At 43.0% G+C, this 21548-nt stretch overlaps 1 protein-coding gene across 1 annotated transcript in view; it reads right to left on the bottom strand.

Annotated features, from left to right (window-relative positions):
* Positions 1–299: 299 nt before the first annotated feature.
* PARN (poly(A)-specific ribonuclease) overlaps positions 300–21548 on the bottom strand; it is a 144581-nt gene continuing 123332 nt past the window's right edge. Inside the window, exons 23-24 of the mRNA XM_075564267.1 lie at positions 13336–13529; positions 300–1480 (exon numbers count right to left, since the gene is read on the bottom strand). Of these exons, the coding sequence (XP_075420382.1) occupies positions 1428–1480; positions 13336–13529 (247 nt within the window). The 3' untranslated portion in view covers positions 300–1427. The remainder of the gene's footprint in view (positions 1481–13335; positions 13530–21548) is intronic.

Raw genomic sequence — 21548 nt, 5'->3', positions numbered from 1 at the left:
AATGTTATACAAAGCTTCACCGGGGAAAGTGCTTTACAAACCTGCATCACATAATACTAAGGAATTCCGAATTGAGGCGAGCGTTTGGATTCCAGGTGCCAGCCACCAATCTGAAAGAGGCATCTCCTTCTACACAGCCATTTATTCGGCAACTCCCGAAGTCTTTTTCACAGATCTTTAGGCCAGACATTATATTTCAAAAGAAAGAAAAGGCTATCTTTTAAAATAAACCTATCACCACCAAGGTGATTCCAACTCACAATGACCCTTGCAAGACAGAGAATTGCCCCTGGGGTTTCCGATGCTGTCATCTTCACGGAAGCACTCGCCTCTTTCTGCCGCAGAGCAGCGGGGGTTTGAACTAGTTATCTTTCAGTTAGCTGTCAAACCTTTTGACCACTGTGCCACCGAGGTTCCTAGTGGGAGGGGGAAATCAAGCCACAGTCATATGAAAATTTCTTTAATTTTCATCTTTTGGAAATACATTTCTCATTCTTATTTCCACTATACAAAAACATTAAAGATCTAACTGGAAGCAGATGTACAGAAGCAGACTCATGTGCACATGCACTCCCATGGGACACACTTCACCCCCCAGACTGCTACCCACTCCAACCAACCAACCAGGAGAGAGAAAGGCAGGTTACCATGGCTTAGCTGCTGGGTAAGCAAATGCAGCGCTGCCGTGTCCACACAGAAGTAGCCTGTTTACTCTCACGCCTTCCAGAGACAAGGGGGTTTTAGGAACACTCACATGGAATCAGTGTGATGTAAAGGTGAAGGTGGATGGTTGGGTCCTTGATTGGGGGAGGGAAGGGGAGGGCGCAGCATCGGTACCCATTTTCCTACTGGAGAAAAAAGCTGGAGAAATTACTAAGTACAGGCAGCCCCAGTAGGAATCTGGGAGGGGGTAGCACTTTGAGTGGGAGATGATAAGACCGTGTTACATTTTCCCAGCAAGGTGAGCAGGAAATAATGGGGGAGAGCTTCTGCAGGCAGGCACGAGAGGAACCAGCCTCCAGGAATGGCAGCTCTCTCTGCGTTGTTCACTGTCACCATGCTACCTCAGGTGGCTTCTTAAACGCATTGATTCACAGCAACAAATACTTTGCTTAATCCACAAAATGACCCATCAACTGGCTAATGATGTCCACGTTCGTGACAGCCTGTAACTCTGGTCGATGTTCAACAGACAGTTTAAATTCAACAGGAAACAGAGAAGGACAGTGGGGGCAGGGGAAATGGGACAAAACGCAAGCACAAAAATAAAAGCTGGTTTTGCTTTTTGTTTTTTCAGGACATACACATTCTGTTTCCAACTCCTCCTGCACTGGGTTTTATTAAATTCAATATATATGGCTTCCAAACACTGTCAGATGGCTCTTTCTTGGGCACAGCACCAGCGACTTGTCTCACTCAGGTCCTGGTTACCATGTATCGGGGACTTCAAAAAGTTTGGCCGAGTTGTTCAAGATGCTTCCTGGTGGGAGGAGAAAACAGCATGAACAATGAGAGCGTACCCAAGACAGGCTTCCGACTGGGGCAGCAGGGGATCCATCTGCAGCACCACAAACAGAAAAGGCTCACAGATCAGCTCGTTGAAGGAGATCATGGACCAGGTGAATGAAGGCGAAAACCACCAAAGCACTACAGGTAGGAAAAGGAGTCCTCCCTTCTCCAGAGTCCTTATTTCTTCAATTTATTCTGTTGTTGAGTTTATCTAATTCAAGATGACCCCTTAGCACCAAGTAGAACTACCCCATAAGGTTTCTGAGGCTACAATCTTTATGAGAGCAGAAAGCTGCATCTTTCACCTGAGGAGTAGCTGGTAGGTTTGAACTGTCAACCTTTCAGTTAGCAGCTAAGTGCTTTATCTGCCACACCACGTAAAATGTGGATGGTCCCAAGATTTTGTTTAGCACATATACATGGTCATTTTTGCTAAGTGCGTAATTTATTTAACCCTCCGAGTAGCTTGCCAAGGTGCTGGTGTTCTCCCCCTTTACAGCTGCAAGAACAGACTCACAGTCTAGGAACGTGACTAACCCACTTAGGAAAGCAGCTGAGGCCTTGGGTGGTACAAATAGTTGATGCAAGAACTCTTGGGGGCTGGTGTCGACAGTTGAAGGAAGTCAACCAGGGTGGGGGGGGGTACAGAGAGTCCAAAAGGGGCACAAGAAGCTTGTGGCTTTTGTATGTGCTATAAACATGTATATACTTATAATCAAGAAAACTGGAAAAAACTTCTAAGCTGTATGACCAACCACCTGGAGGGAATGAATCACTGGGCCTAGAAGCTTGGAACTATAGTGGTGGGGGCACCAAGGCCAATGGGCATAACAGTCCACATAGACAATGTTCCACATTCTACTTCTGTGAGTAGCAGCCAACTACAATACTGCAACAGATCTCAGCCTGTAAAGAAGAGTGAGGAAAGGTAAGCATGCACAGGACCTTCACCCAATATATAATCAAAAGTTAAAATTGAATAAAACAAAATAAAACTTTGTTAGGGAAAAAGAAGTGTCTTGTGGCTTTTCCAGTTCCAGCAGGTTGGCTAAGATTATCTTCTTGGATTACAGACATGCAGGAGATGATCCACATAAAATATCCACATGATCTAATTAGAAAAGTTGATGGACAATAACACAAGTCCGACTCAGAACAATTCAACACTGCAGATGGCCTGGGACCACACAACTTGCCTGACCTTCTCAATCTCATACATTCATTTAGACAATGCCAAGTTGTAGGGAGAAAAAAAATGCACCAGCAAGGACATTCTTATAGTTCACATATCAAAGAAATATTATGGTCAATCTAAAAGTAAAAACACCAACGCCAGCCTTGGGAAATTGAGACAGTAAAATCAGCTGAGAATGAAAAACCTAAGTTACTTAAAGTAATCACATCTTCTTACCTGTAACCTGTACCTACCATGACCAGTGGGGGTGGGTGGGCCGGGAAGGGGGGGCAGTGGGGGGACAGAGTGGAGGCCTGGGTGGCACAAATGGTCAAATGCTCAACTACTAGATGGAAGGTTGGCAGTTTGAACCCACCCAGAGGAACTGCTTAACACATGCCTGGCAATGTGCTTGCAAAAGGCCCTAGACCCTTAAAGCGCCTTGAAAACCCGAGTAGTTCTGCTCTGAGCACATAAGTCACTGTGTTAGAAACACCTCTATAACCACCACAATGTGATGTGAGTAGGGGCAAGGGAGTAGGAGGAAAGGAGCATGACCACAGAGCTGTTTACAGATATAATAATAAAACAAAAGCAGCAAAAGCGCTAGCCCAAGCGGAGTCTGCTATATTTTATGAGCTGCATGACTGAACAAGTCTCATTTCTTCATTTGAAAAATACACCTAATACCACTTTACTTCATGGGTTTTCTGTGAATGCTATTGCTAAAAAAAAAAAGTCCAACACAATTTTAATCATATGAATTATGGAGTTGACATTATAAATATTTGGCAGAATTTCTGAAATCAGAAAAATATGATGCTAGCTGTTAAAAGATGATACACATAGTAAAAACACTTATTAACAAGGGCATCAAAGGCCAGCATTATAGGGGGTTTCTTCTTTTTCTTCATCTTACAAGTTTTCACAGTGAATGTATGATTTTTACTAATAACAAAAGAAACTTTTAAAACATCACCCTTTGAGGTAATAAACACAAAAATGGTGTTTTCATATGTAGTTATTTTTTTCAACTAACAGATTAAAAAGGGATAAACTGAAGAGATGCTTCTTCTCCCAGGCGAATTAAAGTTAACTACATAGAGCACACCAGAAATTTGCCTTTGCACCATTTTTTACAGGATGGGATTTGATATGAAACAAGATCATTGGGGCACCTGCCATGAGTAAGTATTTTAACTCTACAATCCCAGAGGCCTTGGTCATGAAGCAATTTCCCCACAGTGAGAAGATGATCGCAAATCATCAAACCACTAGCCAAAAATATCCCCGGAGGTCATCTTTAAACAACTGTTCTGGAAAAAAAAAAATAACGACTGGTGGGAGCATGGTGCTCACTTAGAGAATCATCTATATATGAACAAGTAAAGCAGAGATAATCAGCCGGGGGGTGGGGGCTGGTGGTGGTGGTTAGTCTGAGGCCATGGTGATGAGACAACATGGGAAGAGAAAGTGAGCTGACTAAGTGTGAAGAACCAAAGTCATTGAATCATGCAGCCATAATGTGCTGAATGAGCATGCTTGTGCTGGGTAGCTTTCCACCATCATTTATAAAATAATGAAGGCATGCGTCCCCCTTGATGGCTTGTAGGAGGCCCTGGAGAGCAGCCAGGAGGAACAGGAGAGGTATACAAGGCCGTAGCACACACCTCCCAAGCCTGCATGCATATTTTATCTGCTACCTCCAGGCGAATAGCATCATTATAAAGACTGGGAGGCGGCCAGTTTCTCAGATGGCCACAGGAGCAGCTGGAGACCTGGTTTTAACTTACAACTCACTGCCATCCAGTTAATGCCGCCCCATAGTGACCTGAAAGGACAGGACAGATCTGCCTCTGTGGGTTTCCCAGACTGAATTATAGTCTTTGTGGGAGAAGAAAGTCCCATTTTCTCTCCCGGGGAAGCTGCTGATTTCAAACTGTTAACCTTGAGATTAGCAGCCCAACAAATGACCACTATGTCACCAGGGCCCCTTACAAGATTTAAAGTGCTGTATTTTAAACCTAAGGAAGAAGAAGACTTGGAACAACATAACCAGAAAGCTCCACTGAGTCAATGTGATATAGGGAAGCGGAAGAGTTAGTGTGCTGTTAATCAGTATCAGAAATGTAGCAGTTTGTTGAGATTTAGTTATAAGGGACCCAGGATGGAACAGTCCCCTCCCCCAGAAAATTCTGTTTAAACCTGTTAATTATTCAAGGCCTGGGACTGTTGGATGCCCCTAATTCAAGAAAGGGGAAGCAGGGCCATTAGATAAGCATGGAGACTGAGACCCTGAAGTGATGAAGGTATTTACTGATGATCTGACAAACCCTTTAGAAGTCCTGGTGTGGTGCAGCACTTACAAACCTCCAGCAGTCCTCTGGGGAAAGACAGGGCTTTCTACTCCCATACAGGGTTATGATCTAGACACCCCACAGGCGTGGTTGCAATGAGTAAGAAGTTTGGATATTCCCTTGTGGAAATGTTTCCTGTGAGACTTACTCCCCTTTGTTCTTTTAAGGTCCTCTCGTCACTGTAAAACTTGTTAACTAGTCCCCAACCCCCAACCTGCCACAAAGATCAGGGTACATAACTTGTTTGCTTCTTATTGGATCTTTGAAAACAGTTGTGGAGGAAGAAACGTGGCTGTTTTCTTTGTAAGTGCTTGCAGGAATAAGTTTAGAATAGCTCCAAGCAACCTGGTCTCTGTGTTGGCGACAGGAACAAGCTACCCCTGACACCGCAACAAATGGAGCTGCCTCTGTCACACAATAGTCAACGTGTCTCAGTGTGCTGATGGACAATCCAGTCCGTGAACCAGCCAGCGCTTACTGTGAGGAAGGTCAGCCTGGTCAGCCTCCGGCCACTCTGTGTTGGCCGTGTGATTTTCTGGCAGAGGCTGAGGGTGAGGCCTAGGCTGCAGTTTCTCCGGACTCCCACCGTATTTGGGTAAGAACAAGTGTGCTGTAGAGACTCATCTACTACATGTCCATTGTATGGAAATGACAAGTTTTTCCTAGAGAAACTGTATTCAAGCACAAGTGGATTATGGGATTGTTTTCTGTTACGGACCCACTGAGAACAGTATCTTGAGTTGCTCGGAAAACGGGTGCCTCGAGTTCTTCCTAGCTATTCTCTGGGACCTCCCACAAGCCAGCTAGGGATTGGGGGATGGGATAAATGTCTTATATGTGTGTGTGAAAATATACACAGCACAACATATGGCCATTCAGTAGATGACATCACTAAACAACAGTAATAACAGTACATATAAAAATAGAGGACTTGCTTCCACTATCTTTTCATCCCTCAGTCAGAAGCAGCCTGGAGACATTTCTGGAAGATTCACCACAATAGCTGGCTAAGGGAAACCCCAAGTCCAGTTCAAACTCATACTGGTGGGTGAAGATGGTACTGGAAAACGACATTTGTGAAGTGTCATTGTCTGGTGAATTTGAGAAGTGTGTAGCCACCTTAGGCATTCAGGTCCATCCCCGTGTGTTGCATACTAACGGAGGACCTGTTAAATTCAATGTGTGGGATACAGCTGTTCAAGGGAAACTGGAGGACTGAGAGACAGGTATTATAGCCAAGCCCAGGGTGCCATTATAATGTTTGACTTACCCTCAAGGGTTACTCACAAGAATGTGCCCAGCTGGCAGGGGGAACTGGTTCGAGTATGTGAAAACATACCCGTCATGCTATGTGGCAACACAGTGGACTTTACGGACAGGAAAGTTAAGGCAAAACCCACTGTCTCCCACTGAAAGAAGAGCCTCCGGTACTATGCCATTAGCAATCCTAAGTAACTATAACTTGGAAAAGCCCTTCCTTTGGTTTCCTAGAAAACTAACTGAAAATCCTCACTTAGAGTTTGTTGTCATGCCTGCTCTTACCCACTGGAGGTTGTTAGGGACCCAGTGCTGGTAGCACAATATGGGCATGATTCAGAGTTGGACAATGACCTGTGAGAGAACGAAGCTGGAGCCTGGCGTCAGAAGTCTAGTTTTATAGGCGATGCCAGTGGTGCCGTGCGTTTGCCATTCTTATTACACAGTTAAGCAGAATGAGTTCATCTTTGGGATGCCGGAGGCGAGGAAGGGCTTCAGAGTGAACGTGTCAGCTAAAACCTTCCCCCCCGGACCTGCATATCTAGCTGTTTTGGAATACAGCTGTCTTCTTTCTTGAAATTCAAATACAAGAAAGGTATAGTTATTTCACAATGTTCAATGGTGACAATTTGTTTAAACGTCATTCCCATTCCTTTCTGTTTAGAACCAGAATAAAGTTGCATTTCAAATATCTGAAAAAATTCATTAATTAAAAATATAATAAAATGAGGACTATGCACTTGCCTCCTGAAATTAGGATAGAAAAAACACTTAAAAGAAAAAAGATGAATTGAGTAATACAACGCATAGAAAAACAAATAGAAGCCCCACAGATGAGAAGTCATTTGGATTGCTAGTCACATGACTAGAAAGTTATGGAAGTCTACGAGGTGTTCATTTTTTCTCGAGAAAAGCTGCACAAAGTGCCCACATTATTAAGGAATGTTCCACTTCCTGTAAAGTTTGGAGCAGTTTCACACAAGAGTAGGGTGGTACAATGTGTGAGCTTTGGAGTCGGGCAGTTCTTTCCTCTGGCCGACACCACAGCAGAACACCTTGCTGCCTGAGTGCTGGAGCCCCGCTTTCCAACAAGGCAGAAACAATGATACCTACAACTGACTGGGTTTCTGTTGTTGCTGTTCACAAAAAGCCAACAAGTTCTGGACAATTTTGTCAAAGGAAAAACAACAACTTTTTTGTTCACCAGTCTGTTTTAAGATGCTTATCATGATAATGGAATACTCTAGATCAATGATAGCCAATGTTCATAACCAAACCCAACCCACTGCCATCAGATTGATGCCAACTCAGAGCGACCCTACTGGACAGCGCAGAGCTGCTCCTATGAGTGTCCGAGACTGTGACTCGTAGGGGAGTGGAAAGAGACTCGTATGCGAGTGGAAAGCCCAGTCCTCCTCTCATGCAGCAGCTGGTGGTTGCACACTGCTGAGTTTGCTGTTAGCAGCGCAACGTGTAACCTCTATGTCACCAGGGCTCCTTCGCCTGTGCTTACTATGTGGTATTTTCCATATGCTTTACCCAACTCAATATTACTACCATGCAGGGATGGACACTGGTTTGGGCCAGCATGGTGCTATACTCTATTCTGGATTTCCTTCACGAGGACCAGTTTCCCTCCACCTTGTCTCACCATCTTCAGAATCTGCTTGAACCTCTGCTCATATTTTTTATTTTTCAAAATGATTTAGAACCTAGAAGCAATCAACTCCAGTGACTTTTATGTCTACTTATGGTCATAATTCTTCTGCTTTAGATGCAAGATGACCCCCAACCAAGAGCGACTGCCAAGACACCTAAGAAGGAGAAAGACCTGAATTTTTTTATAAAGCCCAGCTACCCATAACCATTAAATGGATTCCAACTCGTAGCAACCCACATATAAGGTTTCTGAGCTTGTAAATGTTTACAGGCGCAGACGGTTTCATCTTTCTCCCGTGGAGGAGCCGGTGGTTTGGAATATTGACCTTGACATTAGCCACCAGGGCTCTTCATTGTTGGGTGCTGTCAAATGGGCTCTGACTCGTAGCAACCCTATGTACAAAAGGATGACACACTGCCCAGGTATGTGCCATGCTCACATTAGTGAATGCCTGAGCACGTTGTTGCACAAACTGTGTCAATCCATCCATTGAGGACCTGCCCCTCTTCGCTCCTGTCCACTTTACCAAGCACGATGTCCACAGTATGTAAGATGAAGTCTTCCTATCTTTGTCTCTTAGCAACATTCTGGCTGTACGTCTTCCAAGACAGATGAATTTGTCCTTTTAGCAGTCATGGCACTTTCAATATTCTTCTCCAGCACCACAACTCAAATGCATGGATTATTCTTCAGTCTTCCTTATTCTACATCCAAATTTCACATGCATATGAGGCAATAGCAAACATGGCTTGGGTCAAGTGCACCTTAGTCCTCAAAGTAATATCCTTGCTTTTCAACATTCTAAAGGGGTCCTGTGCAATAGATTTACCTAATGCAATTTGTCTTTTGATCGCTTGACTACCGCTTTCATGAGCGTTGATTGTGGATCCAAGCAAGACAAAATCTTTGACAATTTTAACCTGTTCTTCATTTACTCAATTGTGAGGATTTTGGTCTTCTTTACATTGTGCTGTAATCCATACCGAAGGCCACAACAATCCTTGATCTTGATCAGCAACACGCTGTCCTCTGCATATTACAAGCAGGTTGTTGATAAGCTTTTCTGCAATTCTGGTGCCACCTTCGTTTTCATATAATCCAGTTTCTCTGATGATTTGCTCAGCATACAGATGAACAAGTATGGTGAGAAGATGCAACCCCGGTGAACACCTTTCCTGATTTGAAACTATACAGTATGACCTTGTTATGTTCACACAACTGCCTCTTGATCCTTGAATGGTCTTGAAAACCTTTTGCATAGCTTCGGAGCATTGTAAAAATATACAAGGCCGGGGAAAAAATCTACCCTGTTTCATGTGTGATGGCCTTAACTTCAGTGGCCCCTGGTGGCACACACTGTCTAGGCTGGACAATGCACTGAACGCATTTGCACCCCCTTACAGTAAACACACTGTAAAGCTCACACGAGAGTGAGCGATGAAGGAAAGGAATACGAGATGGGAAGACCTCATCTTTACTCCCCTCACAAACCATGCTTAGCTTCATCTCCAAGAGCCAACCTCTGCCTGCACTGTTTGATGATGGCTGGACATGGATAATGTAGCAGTAGTGACAAGGGATCAAAGATGGTGATGAAATAATTCACAGATTTAAAACTTCTCTAACACTTAATATTGGGGGAGGGGAAGGAGGCAAGTAAAGAGAGAAGGCTTCATTTCAGAGGGAGGATAAATGCATAATCAAGGCTTCAAACAAAAGTTTAAGTTTCCATGAACATTAAGCTTCAGCATAATGTATCAAAAGCATAGGCAATATTTCCATGCTGATTTGATTTCACTAATATTAATGAGATTAGAAAAATAATCTACAGTCCAAAGGGGCCATGTGCAAAAAGGGAACTACCTAAAACAAAAGGCATTCTTAAATACAGGAAATAAATAGGGGGCAAAGGGCATTTATAGAGGTCTAAATAAAGACATGTACATATGTAAATATATTTATATATGAGGATAGGGAAATAGATCTATGTGCATATATTTATAGGTTTAGTATTAAGGTAGCAGAAGGACACTGGGCCTCCACTCAAGTACTCCCTCAATTCAAGAATACTTGTTCTATTAAACTGGCATTCCATGATGCTCACCTTCTGACACAATCGCTGAAGACACAGCAGGTGCATAAGAAAATGTGGTGAAGAAAGCTGATGGTGCCTGGCTATCAAAAGATATAGCATCTGGGATCTTAAAGACTTGAGGTAAACAAGCGGCCCTCTAGCTCAGAAGCAACAAAGCCCACATGGAAGAAGCACACCAGCCTATATGATCACGAGGTGCTCAAGGGATCAGGCATCAAAAAAACAAAAAATCCTATCATTTTGTGCTCACTTTCCTGATAAGATTGCTGAAGACAAATGGGTGCATAAGCAAGTATGATGAAGAAAGCTGATGGTGCTTGGCTATCAAAAGATATAGCATCTTGGGTCTTAAAGGCTGGAAGGTAAACAAGCAGCCATCTAGCTCAAAAACAACAAAGTCCACATGGAAGAAGCCCACCAGTCTGTGTGATCACGAGGTGTCGAAGGGATCAGATGTCAGGCATCAAAGAACAAAAAACCAAGTCATTGTGAATGAGGGGGAGTACAGATTGGGGACCCATGATCTATCTGTAGGCAAATGGACATCCCCTCAGGAAGGGTCACGAGGAGATGAGCCAGTCAGGGTGCAGAGTAGCAACGATGAAACATACAACTTTCTTCTAGTTCCTAATGCTCCCTCCCCCCGTCCCCACTATCAGGATCCCAATTTTACCTTACAAATCTGGCTAGACCAGAGAATGTACACTGGTACAGATAGGAACTGGAAACACAGGGAATCCAGGGCAGATGATCCCCCTTCAGGACCAGTGCTGAGAATGGCAATACCGGGAGGGTGGAGGAAGAGTGGGGTGGAAAGGTGGAACCTATTACAAAGATATACATATAACCTCCTCCCTGGGAAATGGACAACAGAAAAGTGGGTGAAGGGTGACATCAGATAGATGACAAAATAATCATAACTTATAAATTATCAAGGATGCATGAGGGAGAGGGGAGTGGGGAGGGAGGTGAAAAAATGAGCTGATACCAAGGACTCAAGTAGAAAGCAAATGTTTTGAGAATGATGATGGCAACAAATGTACAAATGTGCTTGACACAATGGATGTATGTATGGATTATGATAAGAGTTGTACGAACCCCTAGTAAGATGATTAAAAATAAAAAGACATTCTTAGAATTACATAATCTGTTGTCAGTTTGAAACAATAAAGAATAAAGGGGTGGAATTTAGCCTGTCAATCAGGTTGCAGCTGAGGACCTCATTTGGAGGTGCTAAGGAGATAAAAGCTTGCTGGAGGCGGGACACATGCTCACTCCCTGCAAGACATTCCTGGTGACAAGACACATGGAACTATGCTGTAGTCCTAGAGCTGGAGGAGCCATGTGGAGAACCACACCAGTGCTGAGATTCTTACACCATCACTGGATCCACAAGACTCTCCACCTGCTGGCTTGTGATCCTCCTGCATTCAGCATCATTGCATACGTCGCGTGAGTCTAAAGAGGAATTTAGAGATTGATATTGGACATTTGGGCTCATATCGGACTCATGAACTTGATCTGGACTGGGCTGGGATATTTTTCTCAATATACAATTACTCTGTGATATAAAGTTCTTTCCTAAACATATGTGAGTCTCCCTGGATTTGTTTCTCTAGTCTACCCGGGCTAACACACTTAGCTTGGTTGTGCTCAAGCAGCATTAATTGACTGCTACCTTCCTTTGATTTGACTGTTAGTTCTACAAATGTCTAGGTCAGTGTATGTCATATCTTGAGTGGACAATATGCATATGTGATTAGCAACAGCTAGCTTTGTCGGTGGATAGAACCAAGGGCCTTGTAAAAGTTATATAATCTATTTTCTTAGCCTGTAAAACCTACGGTGATGACTTTGAAGATTTAAATGGAAGTATATCTGTAAGTATTAGCACTTGGTAAGCACTCAGTGATCAGTGGCCATGATTACTGTCATCATAACCATTGTCTGAATTATGGCCGCAACCGAGAAGGACCTTTCATAGGCCTTTACTGACAGGAACTATCTTTGCCTCGTGCTCCTACTCGGTGCTGTTCATGAAAGGGTGGCTCAGGTAATGCATCCACTCAATGTCTGGTACAAAAATAGAGGTGGGGTTGGGGTGTCGGCATCCATATTACTGAAACAATTCCATTACTAACTGAATGCTACTTAGAAGTGAAAAGACTTGATCTTGCTAACTTAGGACATATCATCAGGAAAGACCAATCATTATGAAAGAATATTGTTTCGTAAAGTGGTGGGTTAGCATGATGGCTTGACATACCAGCCTCAAACACATCAAAGATTATGGAGATGGCAAGAAACCAGCAAGCTCAAGTTCTTTCTGGTTCTCTCTCTCTCTCTCTCTCTCTCACACACACACACACACACTCTCTCTCTCTCTCTCTCTCTCTCTCTTTGCTGGAGTTGACATAATTGCAATTACTAATATTCTCCACCTCAACCTATTGTGAAAATGAAAGAACACTAAGAGGGTAAGACACCTATTCCAATAGGCCCTTAATCAGTTAACTTACTGTGTATTTTTTTTTCCTTGTATAATTCTATTTATTGGCGAAATCCAGGCTACCTGCAGTTTTGTTGGGAACACAGCAGAAATTCAGCTACTGAAAATAACATGTAGGAGAAGACCTGTGCAAATTTAAACTTGTATTTTTCATTTCATCATTATCTAAACATAGCAGCAAAATCCCCAAGCTTGTAAGAGCTAAGAGAGCTAAGAAGAAGGGACATGAATAAGGCCTTCAACTACCAGAACAGTGCCTTTTGGGGCCTCTGTGCTGAAGTGTAATGGTTATGAGTTGGGTTGCTAACTGCAAGTTCAAAACTACCAGCTGCTCCTTGGGAGACAGACAGGGCTCCACACTCCCGTAAATAGTTACAGTCTCGGTACCTCACAAAGGCAGTTCTACCCTATCCTATCAGTTGTTATGAGTCAGCATCGACTGGTTTTTGGTTTTGGAACCTCTGATCTGACCAACTTGGACACATCAGTTCCTGTAGCTACATGAGTCAAGAGAAGCCTCCAGCCTGCCATCTGAGCTTTGGACTTAGGGCTTGTCTGCCTCTACAACTGTGTGAGCCATTTCCTAAATAAAAGCTTGTCTGTATAAATAAATAAAGTAAAACAAATAGATACTTAAAAACTTCTGATCCCATGGATAATTACAAGGGCTCTGCCACTGGTGGAAGCTTTGCTATCAATTCTCCCCCAAATTTGAGTTTTTAGAGCATTTAAAGATTAGGCCATCCCAAAACTTCGGCAAGATCCAATACTAACCTGCTGGAGAAAGTTCTTTCTTCATTCTTTTTAATTTCTTGGACTTCTTCCTCCCCTCTGAGAGGGGCTCTGCACAGGAATCTGTGTTCTCAAGCTCAGCATCAGACATCTCCCCCAACACTCTATCTTCCAAGCCAGCATCTTCCACACTAGGACTCAGACTTCTTTTTCCTGCTGTGCTGGTGGCTGTAAAACTGAAAAACAGAGAGGAAAACATGAAAGGAGTTAAGAGTAACAGAAGAGGAGTCTACAGAAGTATTTAATACTCATAATGTTATTAACACTTAATTACCTATCAACAAGGAGCCCTGATGACACAGTGCACACTGTGCTGCAAACTGTAAGGTCAGCAGTTCGAAACCACAAGCTGCTCCCAGAAAGAGTCAACATCTTGGAACCCAGAGAGGCAGTTCTACCCTGCTCTCTAGGCTCGCTTGAGTTGAAACTGACTTGATAGCAGGGAATTTGTTTTGGGGTGGTTTTTTGAGCCATAAACAACACTGCTGCCTCAGTGCGATAAAGACCTTGGAAGTGGAAGCCTAAAAATATGCCTGTGACAAGCATATTTATTAGAAAGCTTTACATTGTATATACATAGCTAAACTACTCTGTCGGCTTAAAACCAACATTTGAAAGGAAAGTCTCCATTTTGGTAAAGAGATTTTAATAAAACACGAGGAGGGGTTCCTAGTGGTACAAAATTAAGCCCCAATTACTAACTAAAAGTTGGTGGTTCAAACCAACCCAGCGGTGCAGCAGAAGGCCTGTTGATCTACTTCGCAAGGTCAGCCTTGAAAACTATGGTGCACAGGTCCGCTGGGACCAACTCAACAGCAATTCTGCTACTATATTTCCTATAACAAAATGAAAGCCCTGGTGGTATAGAGTTAAGCATTCAGCTGATAACGAAAAGGTTGTGGCTTTTGAATCTACTAGCTGCTCTGTTGGGACAGGCATGGCAGTTTGCCTTGGAAACCCTGTGGGGAGTTCGAGTCTACCCTCTAGGGAGTTCTAGTCTACCCTCTAGGGAGTTCCAGTCTACCCTCTAGGGAGTTCCAGTCTACCCTCCAGGGTTGTTACATATTGGAATTGATGCTTAGGAAACAAGTTGTTTCTTTTTTAAAAAAAATCCTTATGGGCGAACTGTTATATCTCTCCCCCTTGGGGCAGCTGGGGAGTTAAACTGTCAATCTTTTGGTTAGCCACCTAGCACTTAACCACTGTGTCACGGGTCTTGGAAACCATGTGAAGAAGTTCGACTCTATCTTATAGAGTTACTATGAGTTAGAATGGAATCTATGGTGCATGACAACAGAAAAGAGAATACTTTAAAATGTCCCATAAAAAGTCTGGAAATCTAACTACCCAAGTTGTTGTTAGGTGCCACTGGGTTGGTTCCATCAAGATGGTCCTGTGCCACCCTCTCAATTGTTCCTATTGCCTGAGTCTGTTGATACAGCCATTGTGCCAATTCATCACGTTAGTCTCTCCTGACAACATGTCTGAAATATGTAAGCCGAAGTCTTGCCGTCTTGGCCTCTAAGCAACATTCTGGTGGTACTTCTAAGACAGATCAGTTTGTCCTTTTTTAGCAAGCCACTGTCAATGTATTGCTGCAATTGTTAGAAATCTTCAGCAACATTTTCTTGCATGTGACATCAATGATATTGCTCTGTAGTGTGAGCATTCTGTTGGGTCCACTTTCTTTGGAAAAGGTACAAATATGGGTCTCTTTCAGTTAGTTGGCCAAGTAGCTGAATTCCAAATTTCCTGACATAAATAAGTGAGTGCTTCATCGGCTTGCAGAACCATTTCAATACCGGCAGCCTTGTTTTTGGCTAATGCTTTTATTGCCAATTGAAAGTCCTTTAGCTCCACTGGTTCTTGCTCATATGCCGCCTTCTGAAATAATGGGCTGTTGGCTAGTTCTTTTTGGTACAGTGATTCTGCCTTTTGCCCATAGAAACTTTCAAAATTGCAACTTGAAGCTTGATTTTTTTTTCTTGAGATATGCATATCAACTTAAGATATGCCAAGCATGCTTTCCCTTTTTAGTTTTTGAATTATAGGTCTTACATATTTTATTAAAAATTTTGGCTTTTTCCAAGCACAAAATGAGTCTGCTGAGGTTAAGTTTATAAAAAAATTTAAAAAGAAAAATGCAAAAGGGGCACAGGGAAAAAGCTACTGTATACAAACACTCCAGGGGTGATGTCCAGGTAGTATGGCAGGGACCAGACCAAATCGAGGGGTACACATGGTAGCCAACTAAAAAGGAGGTATATAGGAAAGGGGAAAAAAAAGATAGAGATGTGTGGTGAGGGAACAGGGCACTTACCCGCCCAAGGGGAGGGTACTGTTTGCATGTCCACAGGGAAAGAGGGACCAGAGTTAAATGCGAATGCAGCATGCCGGCATGGAGAGGGGAGCCACTGGAGGGGCCTGAGGGCTCAGCCCCAATCCCAGATGCGTGGACAACTGCCCCTTCCACAGAAGAATTGACTTTAAAGGACGGCACTGAAGCTGCAGCTAGGGGAGAGGGACATGTCTGATCAGAGCACACGGGAGCAAATGAATGGGGAGGAAGAGAGAGTGGAAAACATCCTGGTCCACCAGGCCTGGAGGATGATATCCCTGCACCGAACAGACAATGTACAGAGTGGACCATATGGCTGATCCTACTATGAGACACGACATCCCTCACTGACCCATGGTCCTACGGGGAACAACACTGGAGACTCAGTGTCGGGACTGGCCCAGTCTGACCCCACCAAACCAAGGCAAAACACTAAGGGCAGGGAGCTACTGAGGGAGTGCAAAGGATAGACTTTTGGGGCCAGAGCGTGGCACCCCATCAGACTCAGCTGGAGGAAATGCCTAGAGGTCAAAAATCAGACCTTGATCTATTTACAGGTTTTTCTTTTTCTTATTTTTAATTAATTTATTCTTTTCTTCGCCATTCACGTTCTGTGTTGTTATCTGTGTTCTCTTTTGTTGCTTTTTCTTGTTATACCATGTCTTTTGGTGCATATTATTATTTCTGCAGATTTATCTAGATAAGGTAGGCTGGATGAATAGTCTTGAGGAGAAAACAATGGGACTCCGGGGGACATGGGAGAGGGGAAGGTGGGGGAAAGGAGGTGGTGTTGACCAATCCAGGGACAAGGAAGCAACAAGTGATCCAAAATTAGTGGCAAGGGGGATGGGGAAGATGAGGCCTGGTAAGGATTCAGCAAGGGCAAGGTAACTGAGAGAAATTACTGAACCCCAAATGAAGGCTGAACATGATAGTGGGACAAGAGGAAAGTAAAAGGAAATAGAGGAAAAAACTAGGAGGCAAAGGGCATTTATAGAGGTCTGAATACAGAAATGTACATATGGAAATATATTTATATAGGATGGTGGGGAAATAAATCTACATGCATATATTTATAGATTTAGTATTAAGGCAGCAAATGGACATTGGACCTCCACTCAAGTACTTAATGCAAGAACACTTTGTTCTATTAAATTGGCATTCTATGATGCACACCTTCCTGACACGATCGCTGAAGACAAATGTGTGCATAAGCAAATGTGGTGAAGAAAGGCTGATGGTGCCCAGCTATCAAAAGATATAGCGTCTGGGGTCTTAAAGGCTTGCAGGTAAGCAAGCGGCCATCTAGCTCAGAAGCAACAAAGCTCACCTAGAAGAAGCACACCAGCCTTTGTGACCAAGAGGTGTCGAAGGGACCAGGTATTAGGCATCAAAGAACAAAAAATCATATCAGTGTGTGTCCACCTTCTTGATAAGGTCACTGCAGACAAATGTGTGCATAAGCAAATGTGGTGAAGAAAACTGATGGTACCCAGCTATCAAAAGATATAGTGTCTGGGGTCTTAAAAGGCTTGAAGGTAAACAAGTGGCCATCCAGCTCAGAAGCAACAATGCCCACATGGAAGGATCACACCAGCCTGTGTGATCACAAGGTGTTGAAGGGATCAGGTATCAAAGAACAACAAATCAAGTCATTGTAAATGAGGGGGGTGGTGCAGAGTAGAGACCCAAAGCCCATCTGTAAGCAAATGGACATCCCCTTACAGAAGGGTCACAGGTAGGAGATGAGCCAGTCTGGGTACAGGGTAGCAACGATGAAGCATACAACTTTCCTCAAGTTCTTAAATGCTTCCTCCCCCACTATCATGATTCCAATTCTACCTTACAAATCTGTCTAGACCAGAGGATGTATACTGGTACAGATAGGAAATGGAAAAACAGGGAATCCAGGACAGATGATCCCTTCAGGACCAGTGCTGAGAGTGGCAGTAGCGGGAGGGTGGAGGAAAGGTGGGGTAGAAAGGGGGAACTGATTACAAGGATCTACATATAACCTCTTCCCTGGGGGATGGACAGAAAAGTGGGTGAAGGGAGACGTTGGACATTGTAAGAGATGAAAAAATAACAATAATTTATAAATTATCAAGGGTGCATGAGGAAGGCGGGGAATGAGGAGTTGATATGAGGGGCTCAAGTAGAAAGCAAATGTTTTGATGATGATATCAAATGTGCTTGACTCAATGGATGGATGGATTGTGATAAGAGTTGTACGAGCCCCCAATAAAAAAACTTTTTTTTTTTTTTTTTTGCTTTTTCTTCTGGAGCTTCCTTTTGAAAATCTCTATTCAACTCTTTGACTTCATCCTTTCTTTCATTTGCTTTAGCTACTGGATGATTAAAATCAAGTTTCAGAGTCTCTTCTGATATCCACTTTGGTCTTTTCTTTCTTTGTCTTTTAAAATGACCTTTTGCTTTCTTCATGAATGATGGTCTTGATGTTTTCCCACAGCTCATCAGGTATTTATTTTGTCATTAGCAGCATTCAATGTGTCAAATTTGCTCTTGAGATGTTCTCAAAATTCAGGGGAGATACTCAAGTTCCTATATTGACTCTTGTGGACTTGTTTTAACTTTCTTCAATTTATCATGAACTTAAAGGATCCCTGGTAATGTAGTGGTTATGCACTCGGCTGCAATCTACATGGTCACAAGCTTGAAACCACCAGAAGCTCTGAGGGAGAAAGAATGGGCTTTCTACTCCCATAAATAGCTAGTCACTTGGAGGCAGCAGTGACTTGATGGCAGTGAGTTTATCCTGAACTTACATGTGAGTAATTTATGGTCTGTTCCACAGTCCCTGATCTGGTTTTATTTGGTGAAATATCAGTTTATCCATCATGTCTTCCCACAGATGTAATTCATTTGCTTTCTGCTTATTCTACTTGGGGCAGTTCAAGTGTACAGTTGTCTTTTAAGCTGTTGAAAACGTATTTGCTATGAACAATGTTCACAGTTGTTGGTTTTGCAAAATTGTATCATGCGATCTCCAGCTTTATTTCTATCACAAAAACCACATTTTCCAGCTACTGTGCCTTCCTCTTTGCTTCCAACATTTACATTCCATTTGTCAATAATTATCAATGCATCTTGATTGCATTTGTGATCAATTTCAGAGTTCAGTCTCTGGTAGAATTCTTCGATTTCTTGATTGCTAGCTTTTGTGGTTGGTGTGTCAATTTGAATAATGGTTATATTGATGGGATTTCTTTGAAGGCAGATAGATATAATTCTCTCACAGGTGGCATTGTATTTCATGATTGAGTTTGAAATATCCTTTTTGACAAAGAAAGCCAAGCCATTCTTGCTTGTGTTATTCCTGGCATGGTAGAATAGGGACATGCAAATAAGGTGTAAAGGCCTCTAACGTAAGGCTCAGTCAGTTTTGCTACTCGGCTGGGTGTAAATTGGGTCACTTCAGAAGAAAGACAGAAAATCTTTATGGCTGTGTGTTCTTATAGCCATCAAGATGTAAGATCCACCAGCAAAGCACATACATGAGATTTCTGTATGAGGTGACAGCCTTAGCAGAGGTACCACAGGCCAAAGCACCAAGAAAATGAGACAGACAGAGCAACAGGCTTCTCAGTCCACAGGAGGAGAGCTGAGTGCCCTTGGGCAGGAGGCTGGCTTAAAGAGTACCCTGCCCTTTGGGCATTCATCATTGCTAAAGGAACTTTGTAACTTTCCTGAGAAGGTCATGGCAGACCGGAGAAAGATGTGCATGCAGTCATGGTCAAGATGAGATGCTGCTGCAACAAAAGGACTGATATCCTTCATCTTTTCTGGCTCTGGTTTGTTGTGACCTGTCAGCCACATGATGGTGAGCATTGTCTGTGAGTTCCATGAGGCCACTGCAACAGCTGATGGAACCCTGCAGAGAAGTAGTGCGCTATGAGGATGACTGGGGTCAGACAGGGTGAAGGTTGAAGGGGGGAAGCAGATCTGATTTCTGCCTTCTGGACCATTCTTGAGCAGATGTGGAGTAGGGCTCTCCTTCCCCTTGTGTAGCTGTAGGTCAGAATGTTGCCCGCCCCCCCAGTCATTTCTCGATCTCCTATTGTTAAGGCACTTTAATTCAGTGTAGAAAAGGTGAACTAATGACAAATGTAAAAGACTGCCACTTGACTGCAAACTCCTAAATTAAGAACATCCACATAACATAAAATTATTCAAGGTGAATCCAAATCATCTGAACGTTTCAGAGGCTGGTATGAAATTAACTTTACTCCGATTGACCTTTAAGTCTCATGAGAAGGTTTACTAATTGAACCAACAGTATAATCAAGGCTATGGGGGTAAAACACATCAGTTCTAGCCCTCCTAAAGGCCTATTTCAGAAAACATATTGCTTTTACGAAAGTTCCAAGAAGTCAAACATGACAGGTTATGCAGACATAAATTTAACTCTGCTTTCTTCCAGACACCTACTAAAGTAACAGAAGAAAAAAAAAAAGGAGAAAACACCAGTGTTGGACATGGGCTCACACTATGAGGAGTAAAAAGCCCCATCTTTCTCATGAGAAGTACCTGGTGGTATTGGACTGCTGGCCTTGAAGTTAGCAGCCCAACACATGACCACTCCACCACCAGCGTTCCTTCTTAGGCATAAGAAATAAGAGTGGTCATGTTAATATTAAGAGTCCTGGTGGCACTGTGGGTTAGGTGTTGGGCTACTAACCTCGAGGATGGTGGTTCAAATCCAGTAACTGCTTTTTGGGACAAAATGAGGCTGTCTGCTACTGTAAAGATTTCCCTTCTCACAAACCCTATGTTTTGTTATATTAACATTAGCAGCCCTGGTGGTGCAATGGTTAAGTGTTCAGTTGTTAACCAAAATTTCAACACTTTACACCTGCCAGCAGCTCCATGGGTAAAGATGAGGCAGTCCGCTTCTATATTGCCTCTAAAACCCTACAAGGTAGTCTGCTCTGTCATACAGAGTTGCTATAGTCAGAATTGAGTCAGTAGTAAAAGTTTTGTTTTAAAAATATTAATATCAGAAAAAAACCAAGAGCCACCCCAAAAAAGATTATTACTAGAAATAAATAAGAATATTCTACAATGGGAAAAGGGATCAATCATTAAGAGGGCAAAACAGGAGGCTGAAAGCAGAGTCAACTTGGGGAAAAGGTGGATCAGAATCAGAAGGCTCCAGGCTCAGATGCCAGCTCACTGTTGTTAGTAGGTGCCCTCTAATTAGTTCTGGCTCATGAACAACAGAGCAAAACACCACACAGTCCTGTGCCATCTCACTATTGTTGTCATGTTTGAGCCCCTGTGTTAATCCATGGTATCGGATTATTCCTCTTTTTCACTGCTCCTCTACTTTGCCAAGCAGAATGTCCTTTTCCAGGGACTGGTCTCTCCTGATAACATGTCCAAAATACTTGAGACAAAGTCTGGCTTATAAGGAGAATTCTAGCTGTACTTCTTCCAAGACAGACCTGTTTGTTCTTTTGGCAGTCCATGGTTCAATACTGTTCACCGTACTATAATGCAATGCATCAGTTCTTCAGTCTTATGAAATGTCCAACTTCCACATGCAATTGAGACAAATGAAAAGACCCTGGGGCTTGGGTCAGCTGCACCTTAAGGCACACCTCACTCCTCAAAGCAACATCCTTGCTTTACAACACTGCAGCAGACTTACCCAATGTAATGTGTCATTTGACCTCTTGACAGCTGCTTACATAAGCTTTGACTCCAGATCCAAATAAGATGAAATCCTTGGCCGCTGTATATAGTTTTCCCTCCATTTATCATGATGTTACCTACTGGTTCAATTGTGAAGACTTTGGTCTTCTTCAATGTTGAGTTGTCATCCATACCGAAGGCT

Source organism: Tenrec ecaudatus, chromosome 12 (assembly GCF_050624435.1).
Source record: "Tenrec ecaudatus isolate mTenEca1 chromosome 12, mTenEca1.hap1, whole genome shotgun sequence".
Lineage (NCBI taxonomy): Eukaryota > Metazoa > Chordata > Mammalia > Afrosoricida > Tenrecidae > Tenrec > Tenrec ecaudatus.
The sequence above is the reverse complement of the archived record's forward strand: the minus strand, read 5'-3'. Positions and strand labels throughout refer to the sequence as shown.